We start from the raw sequence: 22,605 nt of genomic DNA, 5'->3' as shown, positions 1-22,605 counted from the left end.
TGAGATAGCACCCTGACCTCCCCTGATCTGCCCTCCTCTAGTCCCTTGATCTCATTTCCTATCTCAGCTGATACCTGACAGACATACAGATAGAGCTTCCTGGATGTTTATGGATAGTGTCTCTTCTGGCTGGCTGCTGTCTGCCCTTAGAGGATATTACATTTTTTGAAAACCACCCACCTCTCCACTTACCATTTACTCTGTTTGATCTGGCTGTTCACTGAACATCCCTGGCTACACTCTGAAACATGGTTCTTGAGCCCGGCTTTGGATTCACTGGTCCCCTTGGTAGTTTATCTTTTGCTTATCTGCCTTGGCCTCTTCCTCACCACTAAAATTTCATCTCATCAGACACATCTTCTTTGGTTTCCTAAAAAGAGGGGAGAGCAGCTGTCCTTCACCATTTGTCCTTACCTTTATTCCAGTTCTCTTTATTGTGCTTACCAGTGCTTTCAAAATCTTTACAGTGCTGCACAATTCACTATAGTTATAGAAAACATTGAAAACTAATCACCCATCAGACAGTGCGCACAGTGAGGGTAGGCCTTGTGCTTGCTAGGTCAGCGCTCTACCACTGAGCTAAATCCCCAACCCTGGAGTAGTAATTTGCATGTGGAAAGCCTTCAATAAATACTTGTTGAATGACTCTTCTGAATGTTTTGTTAAAATTTGGTTCTTAATGTGGAGGAGGAAAACATGGTTTATAACTTACTTCAGTGGTTTATAACTTACTTCTTACGGTGATGTTTCAAAGGCACGTTAGACATAAAAAGAAATAAATAAATGAAGCCTGTTAAAGAGGCCGGATAGTTGGCAATAAACATTCTGTTGTGTTACAAATAAACAAGATAGAAATGTTCCTTAGAAGTGTCATTATACCACAGGTCTTTCTCTTTCCAAAGGATCAGTGCAAAAAGATATCCCTAGACAATGCCTGGCTATCTCGAGCCTGTTGGTTGGTTAAGGCTTGACAATCTTTTTCTATCTGAACTTGGAGTTTAGCATATCCTAGGAAAGGGAGCCATACCAGCATTGTGTCTGTTAGTGCTTAAGTATCTAGTTAATGTTTAGGGAAAGTTTATTGTGATCATCCTGTGTCACAAGCTACAAGTCATTTAAACTTCATAGGAAGCCTATGGTATTTTCAGTTTTGAAGATGATGGGAACTCAAGGAGATAAGTGATTATCTTTAGGCTCCTGTATCAGAAATGGCACAGGACAATATCTCCAACTCCATTTCTGCCACAAGTCTGGCCTGGCCCTTAGGCTCTGTGTACTCTAGTCTTTATGCCTTGAGTATTGCATACTCTTTCATAATGGATTACACCTCACAATCCCTTCTATCCAGGAGTTTATATTGAACTGACCCAGTCCCACTGAAAGCTTCAGCCATTGGGCTAATGAAAGAATTATCTGTGCGTATATTCCCAACTCTTAAAGCTCCCTCCACCGTGTTTCTCATTAACTCAGTCTTCTCATTGTTGGACAGTCTCTGTAGTATCTCCTCATCTCTAACAAGGCAGAACATCTGAGGCAGGAGGGGAGGGTGACATCGCTGTTACCTTCAGAGAAGGTAGTAGTGTATTGTAGAGTTAGGTGGGATGCTCCTCTCCTCTACATGGAAAACAATGATCCCTGCTGTCACAGAAGCAGTCATGTAACATTGCAGTTGGAAGATGCCCCAGAGATTCCACTTTTCAACCCCTTCATTCTGCGAATGGAGAAAAACATTGCAGAGAGAATGCACATAGGTCCAGAGCTAATGTGTAAACCAGAAGCATAAGTCATTTGTTTCATGCCCTATCCATTTCATGATTCAAATATGATAAAATCTGTACAAGTGTCATGAGAAAAGACGGAAAAAGCTCCTTGGAAAAAATTGATGTTGTACTTCCCAAGTGTACATGATTTAAATGGAATGCAGGATGATGTGCTCCTTAATAATAATGTTACAGAGAGCAGCAAGGTTCTCAACTGGTCCCCAAAGTCATCAGGTTGCTTACTGGAAGCTCTTGAACTCTCCTTGTTTTGGTGAGGAATTCATGGGATTTAATATTCATTGTGATTGCATAATTTTATAAGCACTTCATTTCTCAGTCTTTGCTTCCTTGGGGTGGTACAAAAACATTCTTTGCTTTCTATTGTCCCCTTCCTCTTGTGGCCATGTCAGAGCACTGGAGAGCTACATCCATGGAATCTGTTTTGGCTGGGAATAATGATCTCTGTGTATTAGAGACTTGAGATTCTCAGGATAAGTATCCCTGGTTGTTTCTTAGAAACCTAGTTAATAAGATTTTAAAAAAATCTTTGTGAAAAATACCTTAGAACAAGTCAATGGGAGATAAACACACACACACACACACACACACACACACACACAAACACACATATTTAATTTTTACTCAGTTTCAAGGATTCAGTCGTCAGTTTCCTTGATGGCTGTGGGCTTGGGGTAAGGCAAAATCTTCTAGTGGCAAAAGTGTGTGGTAGAGAGAAGCAGCTCATTTTATTACAGCTAGGATGCAAAGAGAGGAAGCAAGGGGATTGGGACAAGAGACCCTTTGTGGTGGTTTAAGTGAGAATGGTCCTCATTTCCTCATATGTTTGAATAGTTGGTCCCAGCTGCTAGGACTCTCTGGGAAGGACTTGGAGTCGTGATCTTGTGGGAGGAATTTTATCACTGGAGGTGAGATGCCTCTCATTCCCAGCGTGCTCTCTTTGCCTCCTTTGTGTGGATCAGGATGTGGACTCTCAGCTGTTCCTGACATTATCCTTCAGCCATTCTGGGCTCTAACTCACTGAAACCATAAGTTCAACTAAATGCTTTCTTTTATAAGTTGCCTCTGTCACAGTGTTTTGTCACAGCCACAGAAAACCCTTCAAACTAGAAACCCTTCAAAAACACCTACTTCCTCTAATAAGGTATAGGCACCTAAAATTTCCAGAAACATCTGTTAAGGACTAGGTTTTCAAAATTGACATTTATGGGAACTTGTCAAACACTAATATCTGACATCCTGAGGCAAAGTGACAGGGGAACCTCTTGGGCATGAATGTGGTTGGGAGATGATATTCTAGTTAGAGTTGGCCCTGGTGCAGTAGACTTGCAGGAATGCCTGAGAATAAGGTCACAAAGCTTTTTTTTTTATCCTCTTCCTTCTTCTTAATCTAAAGATCTCACTATCCAACGAGCAGTTCTATGCTTCTATTTCATGGGTAGATACTAGTTCATTAGTTACAAGATTAGTTAGGGTTATTTTTAAGGGTTTAAGTACTATGCATTTGGAAGAGTGTTAAGCAAAAGGTCCTCTTTTGTTTCTGTTTAATGTTCATAGCTATTATATTAAGATCTAATTTTCTGAACTCTATCAGATAGTCAGTATAAGCATGATGGCTAGTGGTAACTGTCAATATGAAAGGATCCAGACCACCCAGGAAACAACCATAAAGGATTATCTAGGTTAGCCTCTGGGAGTATCTATGGGGTTTCATCTTGATTAATTAATTAATGGGAAGATATGCCTATTAATGTATGGTCCTAGTCCCGGGGTTTGGACTTAGGACCATATGAAAAGGAAACATGGCGTAAATGAAATCTCCTAAAACATGTTTTGTGTGAAGATGTCATAATGACATCTAATATCTTGAAAGGCATTTAACATTTTTTTTAAACAGGGAAAAGTGAGCTCAGCTCACGTATTCATTGCTGTCTTCCTCTCCTCGACCGTGGATACCATGTAACTAACTGCTTCATGTTCTTGCAGCCTTAATTTCCCCACCACAGAGGACTGCACTTGACTGTAAGCCAGAATAAGCTCACAGTGGCCAGCACGCTGCTCTTGTTGGGGCATTCGAACACAGCAACAGAAAAGGCACCAAGATGGTGGACTGGGTTTGGGTTTTCGCTGTTGAGGAATATTATAGCACCTGCTTCAGGTCATGTACCTGATGTACACCAAATCTAGACTCCTGAGGCCGAGGTTTAAGATACTCTGATATCAGTGAAATTCATGCCTTGGCATTCTTTACATGTGGACATCAGCAGAGAAGAAATCCGTATATTTTATTCACAGGGTCACCTGTGACTTTAACATTGCAGCCACCTCCTGAGCAGGGGTCTGTTCCACCCCACCCCTGTGATCAGTAAAAGCCAGGTTCTTCTCAATTGAGTTAGACACATTCATGTTCCAGAAGGACACGGGTGAAGAAACATAAGGAGATTACACCATAAGAACACAGGACAAATAACCAGTTAATGAGTTTCAAATATCGTCTTAAAAACCCGGTAAAAGCTAACACACTTGGCTAAGGTCTAAATTTCCTTTCCCTTGGCTATCCCATATATATACAGGACACTGGCTCATGACCCTTTGATGTGGTGTCATTTGACTTTGAGAACAGCTGGATGACATTAATTTCTAGTGTTTGAAAATAGACCAAGCCACAAAGCTGAAACCAGAGTACTCCATGCTTCAGAATGACTGGATGCCTGTGTCTCCCTCATTCTACTTGCTCTATCCTTTGCACGGCAGAACTGTGGTCAGGTGCTTGAGCAGACCCTTGTCAGACTCAACTCTGAACTGTCAGCCCATTCCTTGCTCATGTATCCCCCAAACATGCACTCCTGTGGCAAAAGTGATGAAGCAATGTCCTTTTACGAGAACAAGGGTTTACAATAGCCATCAGAGGTATATGATATAATTTATATTAAGAACTGAAGGGTTATGTTTGAAATAGTAACTACTTGGAATTAACATAGATTTTCTTTTCTTTTTCACTTTTTAAAATTGTTTTATTTACATCTCAAATGGTGCTTCCTATTCCCCCTTGCAGGATTCTCCCCCTCTCCTCCTCTGATAGGGTAGCCCCTGTGTATTCCCCCTTCTGGGGGGCATCAAGTCTCTATAGGATAAGGTATATCCTCTCCTACTGAGGCCAGACAAGGCAGAGCTCTGGTACATATGTGCTGCTGGTGGTGGGTGGTGGTGGCTTGGATCAACCCATGTGTGCTCTTTGGTCAATGGCTCACTCCAGTGGTCTGGCTTAGTTGACACTATTGGTCTTCCATCCCACTCAGCTCCTTCAGTCCTTCCATATGGATCCCTGATCTCCATTCAATGCTTGGCTGTGTCTGTATTTGTCTCAGTCAGCTGCTAGGTAGCTATATCTTTATAATATTGCACTAGATTTGCATAAAAGTTTCTCAGACCACGGTGGCTACCTTATTCTTTTTCTTTTCTTTCTTTCTTTTTTATTAGATCTAACCTTTTCCACATGACATTTAGCTTTAAAACATCTGTGGTAAGCAAACTGTGCAGTGAGGTTTAAAAGATTAACAGAAGTCAGAAAAGTCTTTATGTAGGCTTAAAGTCCCATTAAAAGGACCCTTTTTACATGTAAAAGAAATAATAACTTTTAGAATAAGAGATTAGCACATCTTCCTTTAAAAAGTGGAAGTGCTAACTTTATTCTCTTTGAAAGCAATTCTATTGATCTCTGTCTACTATCATTTCAAAGACTTTTTTTTTTAAATGAGCCCCCTTTTTAAAAAAAAAAATAGGGAGTTGGTAATTTCTGCTCTAGTAGAGAAGTAACTTATTAACTTAATATTTCCCAGTTTGGGCTGAAGTTACATTTGTGTTTCAAATCAATATTTTAAAAGTATGATGTCTTAGATGGATGAAGCAAAGAAGTGCAGGCTGACAGGAGCCGGATGTAGATCGCTCCTGAGAGACACAGCCAGAATACAGCAAATACAGAGGCGAATGCCAGCAGCAAACCACTGAACTGAGAATAGGACCCCCGTTGAAGGAATCAGAGAAAGAACTGGAAGAGCTTGAAGGGGCTCGAGACCCCTTATGAACAACAATGCCAAGCAACCAGAGCTTCCAGGGACTAAGTCACTACCTAAAGACTATACATGGACTGACCCTGGACTCTGACCTCATAGGTAGCAATGAATAGCCTAGTAAGATCACCAGTGGAAGGGGAAGCCCTGGGTCCTGCTAAGACTGAACCCCCAGTGAATGTGATTGTTGGGGGGAGGGCGGCAATGGGGGGAGGGTGGGGAGGGGAACACCCATAAAGAAGGGGAGGGGGAGGGATTAGGGGGATGGTTGCCTGGAAACCGGGAAAGGGAATAACATTCGAAATGTAAATAAGAAATGCTCAAGTTAATAAAAAAAAAAAAAAGTATGATGTCTTTAAGTGGTCTCTTCCAGCTAAAAGCATTCATGATTTCAGAGGCAAGAGAACTTGGAGTTACTAGTCTTTTCTGTGCCACAATTTAAAAGAAATTGGGAAAAGAATTTATTCAAATAATTCTCACTCACTTGCAGTCCATTTAGCTATCTTCTATGGCTTTTTAACAAACTCTCCTATATAATTTCTGAGTCCTTGCTATGTTTTACGAACTACTCTTGATGCTGTATACAATATCCATTTCTTTCCCACAACAGCCTTTTAAGGTTAATCATTATTGTCCCCAATTTTCAGGAGAAGTGGAACAGGAAAAGACCAAACACTATACTCAGGTTTGTAACAAATCTTGAGTTTTAAACCAGGACCTTGCCTTCCCACCAGTTCTTTATTATTAGCGGGTACATGCGTTTACTTTATTTTTATTACTTTCTTTTTTTCATCTTTATTAACTTGGGTATTTCTTATTTACATTTCGACTGTTATTCCCTTTCCCGGTTTCCAGGGCCAACATCCCCCTCCCCTTCTCGATGGGTGTTCCTCTCCCCATCCTCCCCCCATTACCGCCCTCCCCTCCCAACAATCATGTTCACTGGGGGTTCAGTCTTGGCAGGACTAAGAGCTTCTCCTTCCACTGGTGCTCTTACTAGGCTATTCATTGTTACCTATGCATTTGGAGCCCAGGGTCAGTCCATGTATAGTCTTTGTGTAGTGGCTTAGTCCCTGGAAGCTCTGGTTGGTTGGCATTGTTGTTCATATGGGGTTTCAAGCCCCTTCAAGCTCTTTCAGTCCTTTCTAAGATTCCTTCAACAGGGGTCCCATTCTCAGTTCAGTGGTTTAATGATGGCCTTCGCCTATGTATTTGCTGTATTCTGGCTGTGTCTCTCAGGAGAGATCTACATCCGGTTCCTGTCAGCCTGCACTTCTTTGCTTCATCCATCTTATCTAGTTTGGTGGCTGTATACGTATGGACCACATGTGGGGCAGGCTCTGAATGGGCATTCCTTCAGTCTCTGTTCTAAACTTTGCCTCCCTATCTTCTCCTAAGGGTATTCTTGTTCCTCTTTTAAAGAAGGAGTGAAGCATTTGCATTTTGGTCATCCATCATGAGTTTCATGTGTTCTGTGCATCTAGTGTAATTCGAGCATTTGGGCTAATATCCACTTATCAATGAGTGCATACCATGTGTGTTTTTCTGTGATTGGGTTACCTCACTCAGGATGATATTTTCCAGTTCCATCCATTTGCCTATGAATTTCATAAACTCATTGTTTTTGATAGCTGAGTAATATCCGTTGTGTAGATGTACCACATTTTCTGTATCCATTCCTCTGTTGAAGGGCATCTTTCCAGCTTCTGGTTATTATAAATAAGGCTGCTATGAACATAGTGGAGCATGTGTCTTTGTTATATGTTGGGGCATCTTTTGGGTATATGCCCAAGAGAGGTATAGCTGGGTCCTCAGGTAGTTCAATGTCCAATTTTCTGAGGAACCTCCAGACTGATTTCCAGAAAGGTTGTCCCAGTCTGCAATCCCACCAACAATGGAGGAGTGTTCCTCTTTCTCTCCAGCCTCGCCAGCATTTGCTGTCACCTGAGTTTTTGATCTTAGCCATTCTCACTGGTTATTTTTTATTACTTTCATTTATATGTTGCAATGTAACAACTTAAAATCAGTGGCCTAGAACAATTACTGCTATTCTCTTCCTGAGTCTGCAATTTGCAGAGTTTTGAGATGTTGGGCTAGTTTTCCCCATATGTCATCAGTCATTGTGCCTTGTGATATAGAGCCCCTACCAACGTAGCTCGTGCTCCTCATGAGCAATGTGGTATTGGTTGTTAGTGATTCTCTCTTGAGGCTTCTGCACTGGGTAGTAGGGTTCCAAGAATGATTGTTTCAGAATAATTATGGGAAGGGTCAGATACTGTCTTTATGCTTCTTCTATTTCATATCTGATGGAACAGTCAACAGAATCTAGATTCAAAAGAACAGAATCAAAAGATGCGCAGACTTCACCTCTTTATGTGTCATGTTTGCAAAACTGTTGACACTTTGCAAAAGGTCTTGCGCAGCAGTTTTCTTTAAGTTATAAATCTGCCTAATTTTAGATTGCTCTTTCATAACCTTGAAGATGATGGCTGAAAATGGTGGCTTTGATGATTAGTCTAACTTTCCACATCTGAGAAGAGAATAACATTAAGGGAAGAATTGTCTCTATTAGATTGGCCTGTTGGCATTTCTATGGAGCCACTTCCTTGACTGTTAATTGATATAGAAGGGTCCAGGTCCCTGTGGACAGGTGGGCCTGGGCTGAATAGGAAAGAGAGATGAATGTGAGCCAGAGAGCATCTCAGAAAGCAACCTCCTGCCATTGTTTCTACTGCAGGATCCTACCCAGATTTTCCTTAAAGTATAAAAGAGCTAAAGTCTGAATCTTCTACTTCAGTTCTTTTGAATCTAGATTCTGTTGACTGCACCATCAGATAGAACACAGAAAATCAGAAAAGACACAGAACCCATATTTGGGGCTAGGCTTTTAGACATTGGTTATTTCCCATAATTATTCTGACTATAACCTGTAAGCTGAATTAAATCCTTTCTTCCCCAAGTTGCTTTTTAAAAAAAATAGCAGAAAAACAAAACAGAACAACTGAAAAACAACTATCAAAACAAACAAACAAACAAACAAACAAAACAAGCTACAATAGAAAGTGGAGTAGGTTGTTGCTGTCATGGGTCACTATCTATCTATCTATCTATCTATCTATCTATCTATCTATCTATCTATCTATCTATCAGCTCATAAAAACATTTAGAACTTAGGATAGAAAGAGCCATCAGGCTACTCTATGGGAGCTTGGTAAATAACAATGTGGAGAGAGATTCAGACACTGCAGGTCTGGATTGTAAAGTTTCAGTTGGGAAGCAAAGCCTCTCTAAGGGCGATATGTAGGCACATTTTCATTAAGACACTGTGGAGGGGAAATCTTCCAGCTTTACTGGGACAATGGGTGTTTTTTAGGTGCAGCTGAACTACCAAGGTGTAACCCTTGCATTACTGAGGTGAAATCTTTTAGGGAAGAATTCCCATAAAGTCAGCCAGCACAGGGAGACTGTCAGAGACCAAAGCTACATGTCAAGCTACTAGTAGAACTTGGCAAAGTGTAAGAGTTGCCTACAGGGTTTTAAAGACATGAGGGATGCAAGATTGAGGGATCATGGGGAGTAGGTGAGGCCTGGCACTATGTGGCAGGGTCAGAGTCCCAAAAGAGAGGCTACAAGTGAAGATGCAGTCTCAGTTGCTGGAGACTTGGGATATTGGAGGTGCTAGGAGCGTGGGTTGTACACCCAGGGCATTGCAGGTGTGGAGCAAGCCTGAGCCTCAAGACAAGCTGCATGTGTTTTAGGTGGCAGAGCAGGGGAAGAGGTACGACCTAAGCACTTTGGAACCAGAAAATCATTATTAAGTCCCAGAGTTGGACATTGATATATACTGCTGAATTTCAGTTTTACTTTGATCTCGTTGAAATCATTCCCTGGTCCTCCCCTCTTGGAACAAGAAATTACATAAACTGGTTTGGATAATAAAGGTAGCCACATGTGAAAGGCTTGAGCTTTTAAGGAGACCTTAGAGTTACAATGTATCAAACATTTTAAAAAAGACTATGGGACATTTAAAATGAGCAGGAGACCTTGAAACAAAGGTATGGTTTAACAGAAATATGTTTGGCTGACAAAGGGTGTTGACAAAGGGTGGACTTCTGAGAGCTAATTTTGGTTGTTAACACATAGGGGAAGATGGACCTCAACTGAAGAACTGCCTGCATGTGACCAGCCTGAGGGCAAGTTTATAGGGTATGTTCTTGCTAGATGGAGCAAGAATCAGCCACTGTGGGTAATGCAATTCCTAGTTCGGTGGGTCTAATAATATGAAAGGTAGATGAATGTGAGCAAAAAGCTCACCAACGAGGAAACAACGTTCCTCAATGGTTTCTGTTCCACTTTCTTGCTCAAGTTCTTACGATGACTTCTTTTGTTAATGGACAGTAAGCCAAAAGCAGTAAGCCAAAATCCCTCCTTCCTCAAGATGCTTTTGGTCATGATGCTTCTCATAGCAGCAGAGAGGAAAATTAGAAAATATTTTCATGGGGAAAATGGGCCTGGATCATTTTCCTTTTTCTTATGTAATACCAATATTATTATTTAAATTGCTTTTGTACAAAGTGGAGAGACTTCAGTACCCTACAGAGGTGGGAGCTCACAGCAGGCAGTTAGGTGTCACCCTCAGAAGAAATTCATGCAGTTATCGCTGGGTAGCGAGAGAGTGGGTCACTATGAAATGAGCAAATCCAGTTGTTGAATCACTCTGCTTTCTTATTTTGTGGTGTGATTTCTCCCTCTTGCATAAACTTCTGCCATGAATAGACTGGCCATGGGTAATGAAGACAGAAGACCCTCACCTGAGCTAAACAGATGTGGATGAGATGTTTCCTGATCTTCTGAACTATGAATTCATACCCCCTAGCCTGGAGTAGTTTTTTTTTTGTAGCAATAGAAAATGGACTAAAACAATGTATTATTCAGGTTTGTGACTAGGGCACATGGTCTTAAAAATTAGCTTCATATTTTCATGTCTTTGTGGTCATCTTAGATTTTTCTCACAAAAGAATTTTGCATCATTTGAAGCTTTTTCTTCTTATAACACAGTGGCCTCAATAACTTCTGGTTCTTATTTTAGTTAGCATTTTCTACAGTGCCATCCTCTAAGTATGATCTTTTGCTGAAGCCACTCTGCCTAGCAACAGACTGGCACGCAGGTTCTGCTTGACGCAAGTATATTTTCAGTATATTTAACAGTTTCAACACATCTCTCTCCCTTTGGAAAGCTGTGATTCTATCAGTTTTGTCATTTGAGCAAGAATGCCTTCCCAGTTATTTTCACCAGTATAATTTCTCCTGCTGTCTGCTTGCTTTCTCTGCTTTGACCAAAGGACATAGAATTAATTCTTTAATATATTCTCTCTCTCTCTCTCTCTCTCTCTCTCTTTCTCTCTCTCTCTCTCTCTCTCTCTCTCTCTCTGCTATTGACCTCCCCCACTCCACTGCATTTATATTAAAAACTATACTATATGTATGGTGATAAATACTTAAATGGTAATCTTTATTCCCCAGCAGACATTACTAATCAACCATTACTTTGTTTTCCATTCAGCTTTAATATGGCCCCATGACTCTGTTGACTCAGAAATGAAGCATACCTCACTTCTGGGGTATACGCAATTCTTGCTTTTCAGAGTTAGATATTAATTAGGTCCTTCTCATTTTTTTCACATTAATCCCTTATTTTTACTGAATAACTCCTTGAAGGGAGCAGTTCCCGAGTCCACCCTGACATACCTGGAAACCAGCCTCCTGTGTGTAATGGGGACTGCTCCAGCTCACTGTTCTAATCCTAAATTAGCCAGGAAGTTCTTAACACTGCTAGAATAGAATTCCTAGCTCTCTGTGACTAGCTCACAGGTCAAATTGCTCGGGAGTAGTTAGGGTCTTGCATTGGATTCCAATCCTGGCAGCCCTCCCTTGTTAATAGAATCCTGCAGTCTAGGGATCTATTGATTTGTTCCTTTCTATCACCCCACTTCATCATGGGAGTTCAGCACAAGAGTCCCAAGACATTCAGAATTCATTAGTGCCCCAAATCCATTGTATACAACCACCACTACCACCACCACCACCACCGCCACCACCACCAAAACAACAACAGAGAAGATGTTATTCAAGTTATTCTCATTCACCCGCAACCCTGATAACCAGTTTCTGATCCTAGCGATCATAGTAAAATCTGAGTTTACTTTTCCCACACTTAGGAAAATTAAATTTTATCACATTCTTTGCCCACTTGCTGATGGCCTTTAGATTCTATTGGACTTTCTGGTACCAACTACTTTGTCTTCAAAAGTCTCCTTTTTTGATCTAAATTTGTTTTCATAATCTGCATCCACTTTCTCATCATGCTTTCCCACTGTGTGTCCTTTAGAGTCCATCCAGTTCATCTGTGTCTGTCTTTTTGGCTAAATATGAGTGGCTCATGCTTGATAAGGACATGGGATGTATCCACTTAACTCCTGCCAGTTGAGTCAGCCTCTTCATGGAAGCATGTATTTTACAAATGGCAATGTTTGTATTTTTGGACCTATGTACTTGCCATGTGTTTTAAATTCATGATTTTAAAAAAGTGAAGGCAGCGATACTTATTTCCTCCCTCCTCTGTGCCTGCCCATGCCAACTAATTAGGAGTTCAAGGGACACAGTGGAAATTTAGAAGACATTCCTATTCCAGTATTGTATCTGATACTTGGAAGAACATTATAAAGAAATGGATTTTGTGGCAAGAATCTCTCTGAAAGGCTCTGTTGGCATGGCAGCATTATGAAGGGTACCCTTTCTATTTTGCAGTTTTGTTTCTGCAATCCCTAGAGGAGTGAGATCTTGTCACCCTGGCTCTGCTCTGATTAGAGGGCCCATCTCAGGGTTTTTGAAATAGTTTTGATTTAAAATGAGGTTTTAAGGGAGCATTTCATTAGAAGGGGGTTATCATTTTGTTTCTGATCTTTTCATTATGTTTCTATCATAAAACTCCTTTGCCCAATTATGCATCATGCAACACATTGTAATTTGAGGAATTAGTCTTCTTTGGCTTCAACAGAAATTGTGAGGACAGGTAAAGCTCTAGAGGATTGATACAAGATGTCTCTATGCCAGTATCACCCTGCTTTCCTATAGACATATTTTACAATGTAGCACTTTCATGATTTTTAAGTAAACCTACAGGCTTTATTTCTGTTTACGTCACATGATCACACAGAGAAAAATTTAAAAGAGAATTTTGTTAGAAAACTGGATCACTCATTACTCTTGGTCCATGCTTGAGAACAGATAATCTTTGATGTCCAAAATCCTACATAACAGATCTTCTGGGATGCCTTAGATTTGAATTCATGCAATGTTTAGACACAAAGATGATTACTTTTGAACATTTTCTCATTGAGTCAGTGAAATATGTGTGGTAGTGTGAGTTCTTGCTAGAAATTTCTGAACAAAGTGCATTTTCCAGCACTTCAATAAGTACTATTACTCTCATCCTGATTTAAAATAAATGAGCCCTCAGTGTTACTTTAATAAATTCAGCTAATTCCTATTATTCTGTAGACTTTCTCACATGTGCCATTAAAAAGAAGCTCAAGAGTTTTTACAAATTTTATTTTTCAGTTACTTAAAGAGATGGAGTGACTATTCTCAAGGCCACGCCAAGCTCCCAGTTTATAGACACCTTCTGAAATTTATTTGTAGTTCCTGGTGTTAATATCTTACATTCTTAATGTCACATTGTCTTCTTTGTATTAGCTTTCCACTGTTGGGGTTTGAATTCTAGGACTTGTTCGCAAGGTAAGCACCATACCACCGAGCTGCGCCCCAGCTCTTTTGTTACACATCTTAGCACAGTGTTGAATTTGTGTCTTTTAAAATTGTAGCTGTAATCTGCATAATAACTTGTCTAGGGGAATGGATAGATTTTACCGTATCTGAAAGTTCAAAAGGAAACAAATAAAGACTTAGGGTAGTGGTGACTGTTCTCTGACATGAGGGAGGTCTCTTCTGGAATGGAAGTCTCCTCAACTCTCTGTATCCCCTCACTTCCCTTCTCTACAACTGCAAACCTTGGTAAGGGTAAAGCAAGCAGTTGGACGCACCAGCACACTCTTGCCCTTTGGAAGCTGGCCAGTGCCTCAGAAACATACATTACTTTCTTCTTCCAACTAATATTTTATGAGCCAGACCACAGGTCAACAGGCATGGAATAGTGAGTTCCCAATCACAGAAGTAGGAAAAGTGGTAAATTGTTGTTTTAAGTATTTATGTCTTGGAGTGGGCTGATTAATAGCAGCAGACATCTGAAACAGAGACCCCAAACCTGCAGCTAACTTTTAAATTGAAAATGAGAGGCAATACCAATCTGAAAAAGAATGTTGAAAGATTTGTAGCTAGGACATTAAACCATGAGGCCAGATGGATGGGTATCTGTGTATCCAGTGTACTTCTATGGTCCAAACCATAGCTTTTAAGTGTTTTGACAAGATATCAGTTCTGTTCCTATTCAAAGAGCCGGAAACTCTTTGCCGAGTAACAAAGACTGTTTCTTTCTGCTCCCTGCCGGAATCTTATCATCACTTTGCCTCATATTTGATTATCATATACAACACGTTCCATACTTTGGCTCTAGTCATTCCTGTGGGGAGATTCCCAGCTCCTCACTCTGACCACCACCCCTGGCTGGATTACATGACTCTCCTCGGTGCTTCTTGACTGAGCCTTTGCTCTCTATCTTTGCTCTTGTATCTTCAGTATGACATGCATCGCATACATTATGGGATTTGGGTAAGCTCCCTAAGAGCAGAGACCTGGTCTGTATGGTGACTGCTGTGTTCTAAGTACCAGATGGCATCCACCTAGAATTGAATGTTCAGGAGCATCCTTGGTTGAAAGAATGCATGTGTCTGCTTCCTCCTGGGCTCCACATTGTTTCTTGGTGCTGAGGATCTTTTACCCCTTTGTTCTATCCTCTCCATTTCAGAACATGGGCTGGAAGCATGGAAATTCTTAGACTTGTCAGTTGCAAGGGCCCTTTTGTATTTCTGGCCCATCAAAGCCAGACATGAGGCTCTAACTCTTGAAGATGATGGGTGAAGATATATAAGTGAAAACAGACAGTGAGAAATCCTCAATATCATTTTCTCCATCCATATGCCTATCTACACAGGGAGAACAATGTGCAGATAATTGTAGCCCTGGACCACTATGCTATCACTCCCTGGACATGCATGGCATCTGAACGGAAGGCAATGAGGAAAATTCTTCTCCTATTGCTTTTGGTACCTGACATATGAGTTTCAGCAAACATGTCATTTTGTAGAGGCTGCTGGCTATTGGTATCCATAGGCACTTCTACAGCTTTCTGTCCTCTGGGTGAATGCTTTTTCAATGGGACCTAAATGCTTAGTGTTATCCTGATTTTGTTCTGAAAGCTTTGCAGAGATTTTTGAAAACACTCAATTCCATGAGACATCTAGAGTAGAAAGTTTTCTCTTTTGTAGCCAAGTTCTAACTAATGACTGATACATACCTCGTTCCTGTCATAGATACACCTACACAGTGCTATCATTGGAAAAAGAATACAATGATAAAAAAAAAACAAACCCAGACTTTTCCTGTTTCCTGTGTGGCCAGTACTTGCTTTGGGTGTTTTGGCTTATTTATTCTCTAATCCATGCAGATACTGCTGTTACCTTCCTGTGCATCAGGAAACTAGGAACAAAGGTGCCAAACTTGTTGCTCAGAAGTAGTATTAGATGGCAGATTGGAAAGTCAAGCCCAGAAAGTTTGACTGGAAAATTTATTAAGCCCATTGTTAACTAATATTCCCACTTTGTTCAGTAATGTCTGCCTAAGGACCAAGGAAACACAACCAGTAGACTTTTAATGTCTGTACACTAGGAATACCTTGTGAATGCTTATCATGGCGAAGTTGGCATATTCTCCTTCAAGATTCTTGATTATTTTAAAAGATATTCTTGGGGTATCAAGAAATCTCTATGTGTATATAAATGTCCATGGGCACATTTGCTTTGGCTATTTTTTTCTTGCAAATAAATAAAGAGAGCAGAAGAGGGAGCTGTGAGTGCTTAGAAAGGTAAGAATAAAGATGGCGACTGAGTTTTGTAGGTCTCTTGCAGAACTTGATGCAGACCTTCCTTTATCTTGGGTAGAAACACAAATTAATAGAAGTGCCCAGAGGTTGCAGACACTGAACCTGTGTGGGCTTGAGACAGAATGTCCTGTGGCCTCCATTAAAATGAAGAATACAGTTTCCTACTGAAGGTCTTAAGGCATTAATTAGAGTCTGGGAAGATACAAAGTCACATGACCAAAGCAAAGTAAACAAGAATGGTTAAATATGACCAGTTTGAAAATCTAAGTGGAAGTGCATAAACATGAATGCTGAGGATTTTTCTTTATTCCTGATTTCTCTTCATATGTATAGCAAATTGTCCTAGCATAGTAGTCCTGAACACACTCTGTCCTCATTGGTTGGCTTCATTTGGAAGGGAAATCTAAGCACAGAAGCTCGGAAACTTCTATAGCATTCCCAGGAGAGCTGCAATTCCTTTTCTCAGCCATGTTTTAGATTTGAAAAGGGTCAACTCTGTCCCAGGGAAGAGATCTAATTGTCTGCTCCTTGGCTGGGAGTTGGGAACTCTGTATAGTTGTGGATTTGATTTTTGGGAAACTGAATTTGCATAGTCTAAATCACATTCTCCAATAAAGTTCAGATCTCTTAGCTGCAGTATCAAAATCCCTAAACCTTAGCAAACAACAGACTGACCTCAGTTTGAGTGATGGCACAGTCAGTACTGAAACTTATTTGATATGAAGCTGTTTATTGTCTTTATCCACTTAGAGCAGTGGTTTTCAACCTTCCTAATGCTATGGGCTAATACAGTTCCTCATGTTGTGATTACCTTCCAACCAAAAAGTTATTTTGTTGCTACTTCATAAGTATAATTTTGCTATTATCATGAATCCTAATGTAAATATCTGATATGCAGAAGATATCTGATATGTGATCTCCAAAGGGGTTGATACCCACAGGTTGGGAACCACTTAAAGTTTGGAGCCATGTGCATATGTAATCAAGCTCATTAAATGATATAATGTTTCTATCATTAAATTTATTAAATTAATAAAATGAATAAAATTCAGATTCTTAGTCATACTATTCAGTACTCTTGCCATCAGACAGACATTTGTAGCATTTAGAGAAGGCACTATACAAAATTTACTTAGTGTATGGTTCTTATGGACATGTATGTGGCATGTCTGATAGTCCAGACCCCACATGTTGAATAGAAAATACTCATTTTCTCAGTAGAGACAGCAGAGATTACCAACTAACATTTAATTCAGGAGATCAGTAAAGGACCATGGGCTTCAATCATCCTTTGTCAATAACAAAAGCAATGTCTTACCTTTCTTCTGAATGAATGTCTTATTTAACTTACTCTAGAATAGTTCAGAAAAGAGGCAAGGGATATGAGAGCCCTTATGTTCTAATACCTGGGGAGACTCATGCAGGGTGGGTAGGCTTGGGCTGGTTATGCTAATCACAGTAGACAATTTTGTATGTGTTTTGAAAACATTTTTTTTCTTCCACAGAAGTATAAGCGTTGTTCCAGCAGAGAAGCAGTGGCTATGTGACAAGAAAACTTCCAAGGATTAAGAAATACTCCATAAATGAATGAGAGTGAGACTAAGTGAAGTCCATTCAATAAACCAAGTCCGGATAACGTGATTGTCTTCCCCTGGTAAGTATCCAACATCATCCATGTAGTAGACAGGTCAGATGTGGATACACTTTTGGAGAAGTACAAGTCCTTTACAATGTGAAATTCTCTTGCGTGTCCCACGACTCCCTCTTAGTGGGAAGAAGTGGGTTGGGCCAGTTATGTTCCCTTTTAGTTGTTCGTATTCTTGGAACTAGAAAATGCTGAGCAGCACGAACCCACCATATTTGGCCATGTAGATGTGAGACATTTACAGGGATCTGGATGCTGCCAGGACTGGCAAAGAACAGCAACATAAGTATTTTAAGTTCCCTATGGGATCTGTTTATTTCATTCTTCTTTATAAATCCAGGAAAGTAGCTTCACTGCATAAAGCCTTAGTTGTCTCACTTGTAGAATAGGAAGAACTCCTTTGTCCACTACCTTTAGAAGGGTCGTTTGAGGATGAAGGAAAAATTGAATGAGCTAATGCATGGGAAACTAATTATTCCATTCTGAAGACACCTATTGCTGTCATTGTGGAGAGGGAAATTCCAACTCCACACTAGTTTTGTAAAGCAATACCTATTTAAAAAACAGTCCCCTCAGCAAAAGTCTTGTTGGATTTCCCAAAACAAAACAAAAACTACTATGCCTTTAACACAAAAACAGCTTTTATTCAGAATGCAAATTGGGTTTCTGCTTCTAAAGGGAACATGAGATAATGTCCTTTGTCTTAATTTGACACTGGGAAGGCTCCTCATCTCTAGTATTGTCCAAGAATCTAATACTGGATGCTACAGAAACACAAGCATTCGCTTTCTAAATTGCATCCATAAAGATGCCATGCTAAAGTGCTGCCTCAGATGGAGCATTTCCCGGAGTTTTAAGGCTTCAGGTTGAGAGCATTAAAAATGCCCATCTCTGCCTATTTTCAATATGCCCTTGGCTCTTCAATCTGGATAAAATTCCAAGTCCTGCTTCTATTAAAACTTATCAAGTAAGCTTCACATTTCTGGTCCTTTAAGACCAGCCTGGAAACTGTCCAGCAAAATCAGTTGACCAATAAGGGTGGCTTGTGTTTGCTTTCCGGTGCTTAGTGTGTGTTTAAGTTTTTAGTGTAACGAAGGTGAGGGTTTGAAGAGTACTATGCTGGTGCAGGTGCAACAAAAATTACGCTAACTGTGTTTCAGTTTCCACATAAGCTGGCAACATCAATTCATTGTCATGCAACCCCATAAAAGGCACATTTAAAGCCAGAAACAAATCAACCACCGCTAATATTAACAGAACACTCACACTATTTAAGAAGTAGTTTGCTTAAAGGACAAGAGTTTTAGTTGGCTTTCCAGTAGGGCAAACAACTCCCGTGGCACTTAAGAAACCTTCAGATAATTGAAAATTGCAAGACTAAACATTATCTAACCTAATTCTTTCAGCCATTGTGCTGAGACTTGTAGATTCCTGAACCCTAACTTTAACAAGGTTGTCCGTTTCTGTGGTTATTTATGCACAATCCATGTCCATACTGTGGCATACTCGATATAGAATGATTCTTAATGTTGTCAGGTTGCCTTGATTAGGTTCTGAGAAAGTGGGTTGTAAGCTCAGGGAAGGACAGTCAGGCCCTCCACCCTCCAAGCATAGAATTCTCCTTAATTACTGTGTTATTTATTTTATTGCTTTGACATTCCATTGTGACCACAAACACTTTATCAGAAACTTCCAGAAGGGCACGCCTCCCTTTCAGAAGTGATTGTTTCTAGAAAGTTACCGTTTCTGTCCTCTCAGAATTTTGCAGCAACAAAACAGAGCCTTGAGTGTTTAATGGATCAAACTCTTCAGTGATTACTTGAATGTAAACTTACTGTTTTTTTTTCCAATTAGGTCAGAGATTTGCTGGGGTACAGAAAAAGTTAATTCTCTCTCTCTCTCTCTCTCTCTCTCTCTCTCTCTCTCTCTCTCTCTCTCACACACACACACACACACACACACACTGCTATATATGCATTCTTCATTTTCCCATCATTCACTGGAAAGAAAAGTTAACGTTAGAAACCGAGAACTGCCAGGGTTTAGTCATTCCTCCTATAAACCCAAGCTTGTCCACCAGGAGAGACCAAGTCCCAGCACCCAACTGAGATGAGCTCATCTGAGTGGTCCAGCACTAATTTCACTAATTCCGTTCTGGGTTCTGGGTTCGAGGGCCACTCTGTCCTGGGCCCATCAAGAGCCTGTGCTCCCTAGACCTCTGCTGGCCTTCCTACAGCAGGACCTGTTTTTTTTTTTTTTCTTTTTCTTTTTTTTTCTTCTTTTAGAGAAATATTTGGCACCCAGGAGAGAACTAGTGACAGCAGGGAACCCCCTTTCAGTTACAGGCCACCAGAGGATAGCTACTGTTTGTGTACCAGGCAAAAGAAACCCATGAAAGAGAGGCAAAGAGGATGAAATGGTAAAGACAGAATGAATCTTCTAGAAAGCACCTATTAACAGTGCCTGGGCTATGTCTTAGATTGACTTAGGAAAACCAGTGTGTCCTAGTAGTCAGCAGGGGAGCGGATGAGTTCAAGGAAATTAAGTGATTGGAATAAAATTTCCACGCTCTCAGATCTGCAGCGGGAGGCAGGGAGCGCAGGGGACGCAGGATGTACTTGGCTGTGCGGGCCCCATATACTTTCGGACCCGTGCTGATCGAAGGAAAGATCGACAGACCGACTAACAGGGCCAAAGGACTTACCTTCAGGGTTGGCGCTGATGAAGACCCGGACGCTGCGGCCGGCGGGTACTAGGTGAGAAGGCAGGGCGGTGAGATTGCCCGAGAACGCCGCCCGCCGGAGCGCGGAGTCTCGGGCACAGAGCTGCTTGGTGCCCGCACCGGCCGGCCACATTGCCCTGTGGAAGGGAGGATCAGCCGCCACCACCGTCTCTGCTCTTCGGGTCCTTGACCCTCCGCGGTCCCGCGAGGGCGATGTCCGCCGGCGCAGCAGCTCAGAGTCGCTCGGAGCCCTGAGCGCAGCCGGCGAGCTCTTCAGCGCTCAGCAGCCGCCCGGGAGCAGCGGCCATAGGGACCCTCGGGTCCTCAGTTGTCGCCTCCTACACCTCTGAGTTCTGCCTTGGCTCCCGCCAGAGGCTCAGCGCCGCAGCGGGGTAGGTCAGCGTGGAGGATGCTACGCGGGCGGTGCCAGGTTGCGCCGAGAAGAGCCCGCTCCGCTTCTGGAGCCCGTAGCCATGTCCACACCTGAGCCCACCGTGGGAGGAGGGGACAGCGGGGAGTCGGGGACCCGGCGGGCGACCAGAGCAGGTCAAAGTTTAGGAGAAGGCGGCGGGAATCGTCGGGACTCTCAGAAATGAAGCGGCTCACAGGGCGGCTGCGGTGTAGATGCGCGGGCTGGGGGCAGTTCGGGGACCTCTTGGTTTCCTAGGAGGACACGCTCCAGAACCCCAGGCTGCTCTCTCAGTGAAGGACAGGAGATCGATCTGCCTGAGATTCCTGCTATCCTTCCTCCAACTCTCCTAAAGGTCAAACCAGTTCTGTGCGTTTGTGGGAATCCAGTCGCGCGGGCGTCTGCAAGCCTTTGCCAAGTCCCCCAAAGTTCAACGCTTCTCCACACCCCACGCCTAAGGGCTGGAGCATCAGAGCTCCGGGCATTGACAAAGGAGTATCAGGTTCTATTTGTCTCTCGTGTCGTGGGAGGCCGCGTCTCGCCTCGGTGCTCTCTCCCCACACTCGTGCAATCGGGGGATTTTTATAGCTAAGCCACGACGCTCACGTGGTCCTCCCCGCGTTGTCGCGGACCCTTTCGGGGAGCGAATCTCTGTGGGCAGTTCTCCCTAGACCTTTAAAGGACCTAGGGAGCCTTCCTGCTCCCGCGGAGAAGCCTTTCCTGGCTGTTCGCCCTCCTGCTGGCTCAGGAGGCAGGCGGCTTTCCAGGGCTTTGGAAGCCCCACGCAGTGGTGGGTGTGAGCTCAAGGCAAGGATGCAACAACGGAAGAGACCACCGGCCACGCCCCATTCTGGCAAAATGCAGGGGGCCTTAATTTGGGGGTCTGGGTGGAAAAGTTGGCTCAAGGTTGTTGGTAATTTGCACTTAAACTGCTTAACTAAGTCAGAGCAGGAGCCTGAGTCTCTTACTTTGAGGGGGATTCAACTGGCCTCAGACTTTGCATCTTCTTTGGGCCAGGGTCTGAACTGCACAGGATCCCAAGTGGCATGAGGGGTAGAAAAGTCCAGTTGTAAAGTTGCTGTCACCCTCTGAAACCTTACAAACCCCAGGAGAGTGTGATTCTTTTGGATGGCAAGTAAGAAGGGAGTCTTTGGAGCCTGAGTTAAAGCCTGGCCTTCAGATCTCTCATTCTGAGGTTGGGGCAGCATCACCCATCTTTTAGAGAGAAAACACAACCCATCCCACCCCACCTTCGAGACAGGATAGGATAGGTGGGTACTGAGCTTGGTTGGTGGCTCATGTTTCTAATTAACAGTTCTTAGAAACCGAGGAAGTAGGATTATTGCTAGTGCCAGCCTAGGCCAGCCTGAACTACAGTGTGAGACGCTGTCCAACACAAAACGAACCAAAATGATAGTGGCTTCCTGGTGTGTTTCTCTTCTCACCTGAAGATTCCTACACTAGGCATCATCTGCCATCCCCTTCGCCTGCACTTCCTCTGGGTCCTGCGGGTGGCAGTGAGGTCCTGTGTAGTGCTGTTTACAGTCTTAGAGCACCCCAAACCCAGCACGCATTCTGGACCAACCTCTTTGGAAGAACTGGGTCTCTAGGTTTTTAAGGCTCCAACTACTCCTGAGAGCCTGAAGCAGACGGCACTTGTTGATGTGTGATTATTTCATGGAACCCACGAAGAAGTCCTGTGTATAACCCAGCCATCTATTCTATTAATTCACTCTAACGAAACAGCTTTCCAAAAATCACTATTTCTAGGTGGGAAGACAAACCGGAGCGGAATCCAGAGATTCTTGCCCTCCATGTCCCTTGGTTATGTACTGAGAATTCTGTAACAGGTAATGAACAGTGT

At 42.2% G+C, this 22,605-nt stretch overlaps 1 protein-coding gene across 1 annotated transcript in view; it reads right to left on the bottom strand.

The window, feature by feature from the left end:
* The window catches only part of LOC116912284 (NACHT and WD repeat domain-containing protein 2-like), a 99,734-nt gene extending 78,230 nt beyond the window's left edge, over positions 1 to 21,504 (bottom strand). Inside the window, exon 1 of the mRNA XM_032916279.1 lies at positions 20,315 to 21,504. Within this exon, the coding sequence (XP_032772170.1) occupies positions 20,315 to 20,465 (151 nt within the window). The 5' untranslated portion in view covers positions 20,466 to 21,504. The remainder of the gene's footprint in view (positions 1 to 20,314) is intronic.
* Positions 21,505 to 22,605: the final 1,101 nt, after the last annotated feature.

This window comes from Rattus rattus, chromosome 11 (genome assembly GCF_011064425.1).
Source record: "Rattus rattus isolate New Zealand chromosome 11, Rrattus_CSIRO_v1, whole genome shotgun sequence".
Lineage (NCBI taxonomy): Eukaryota > Metazoa > Chordata > Mammalia > Rodentia > Muridae > Rattus > Rattus rattus.
This window is presented reverse-complemented; position numbering and strand designations above follow the sequence as displayed.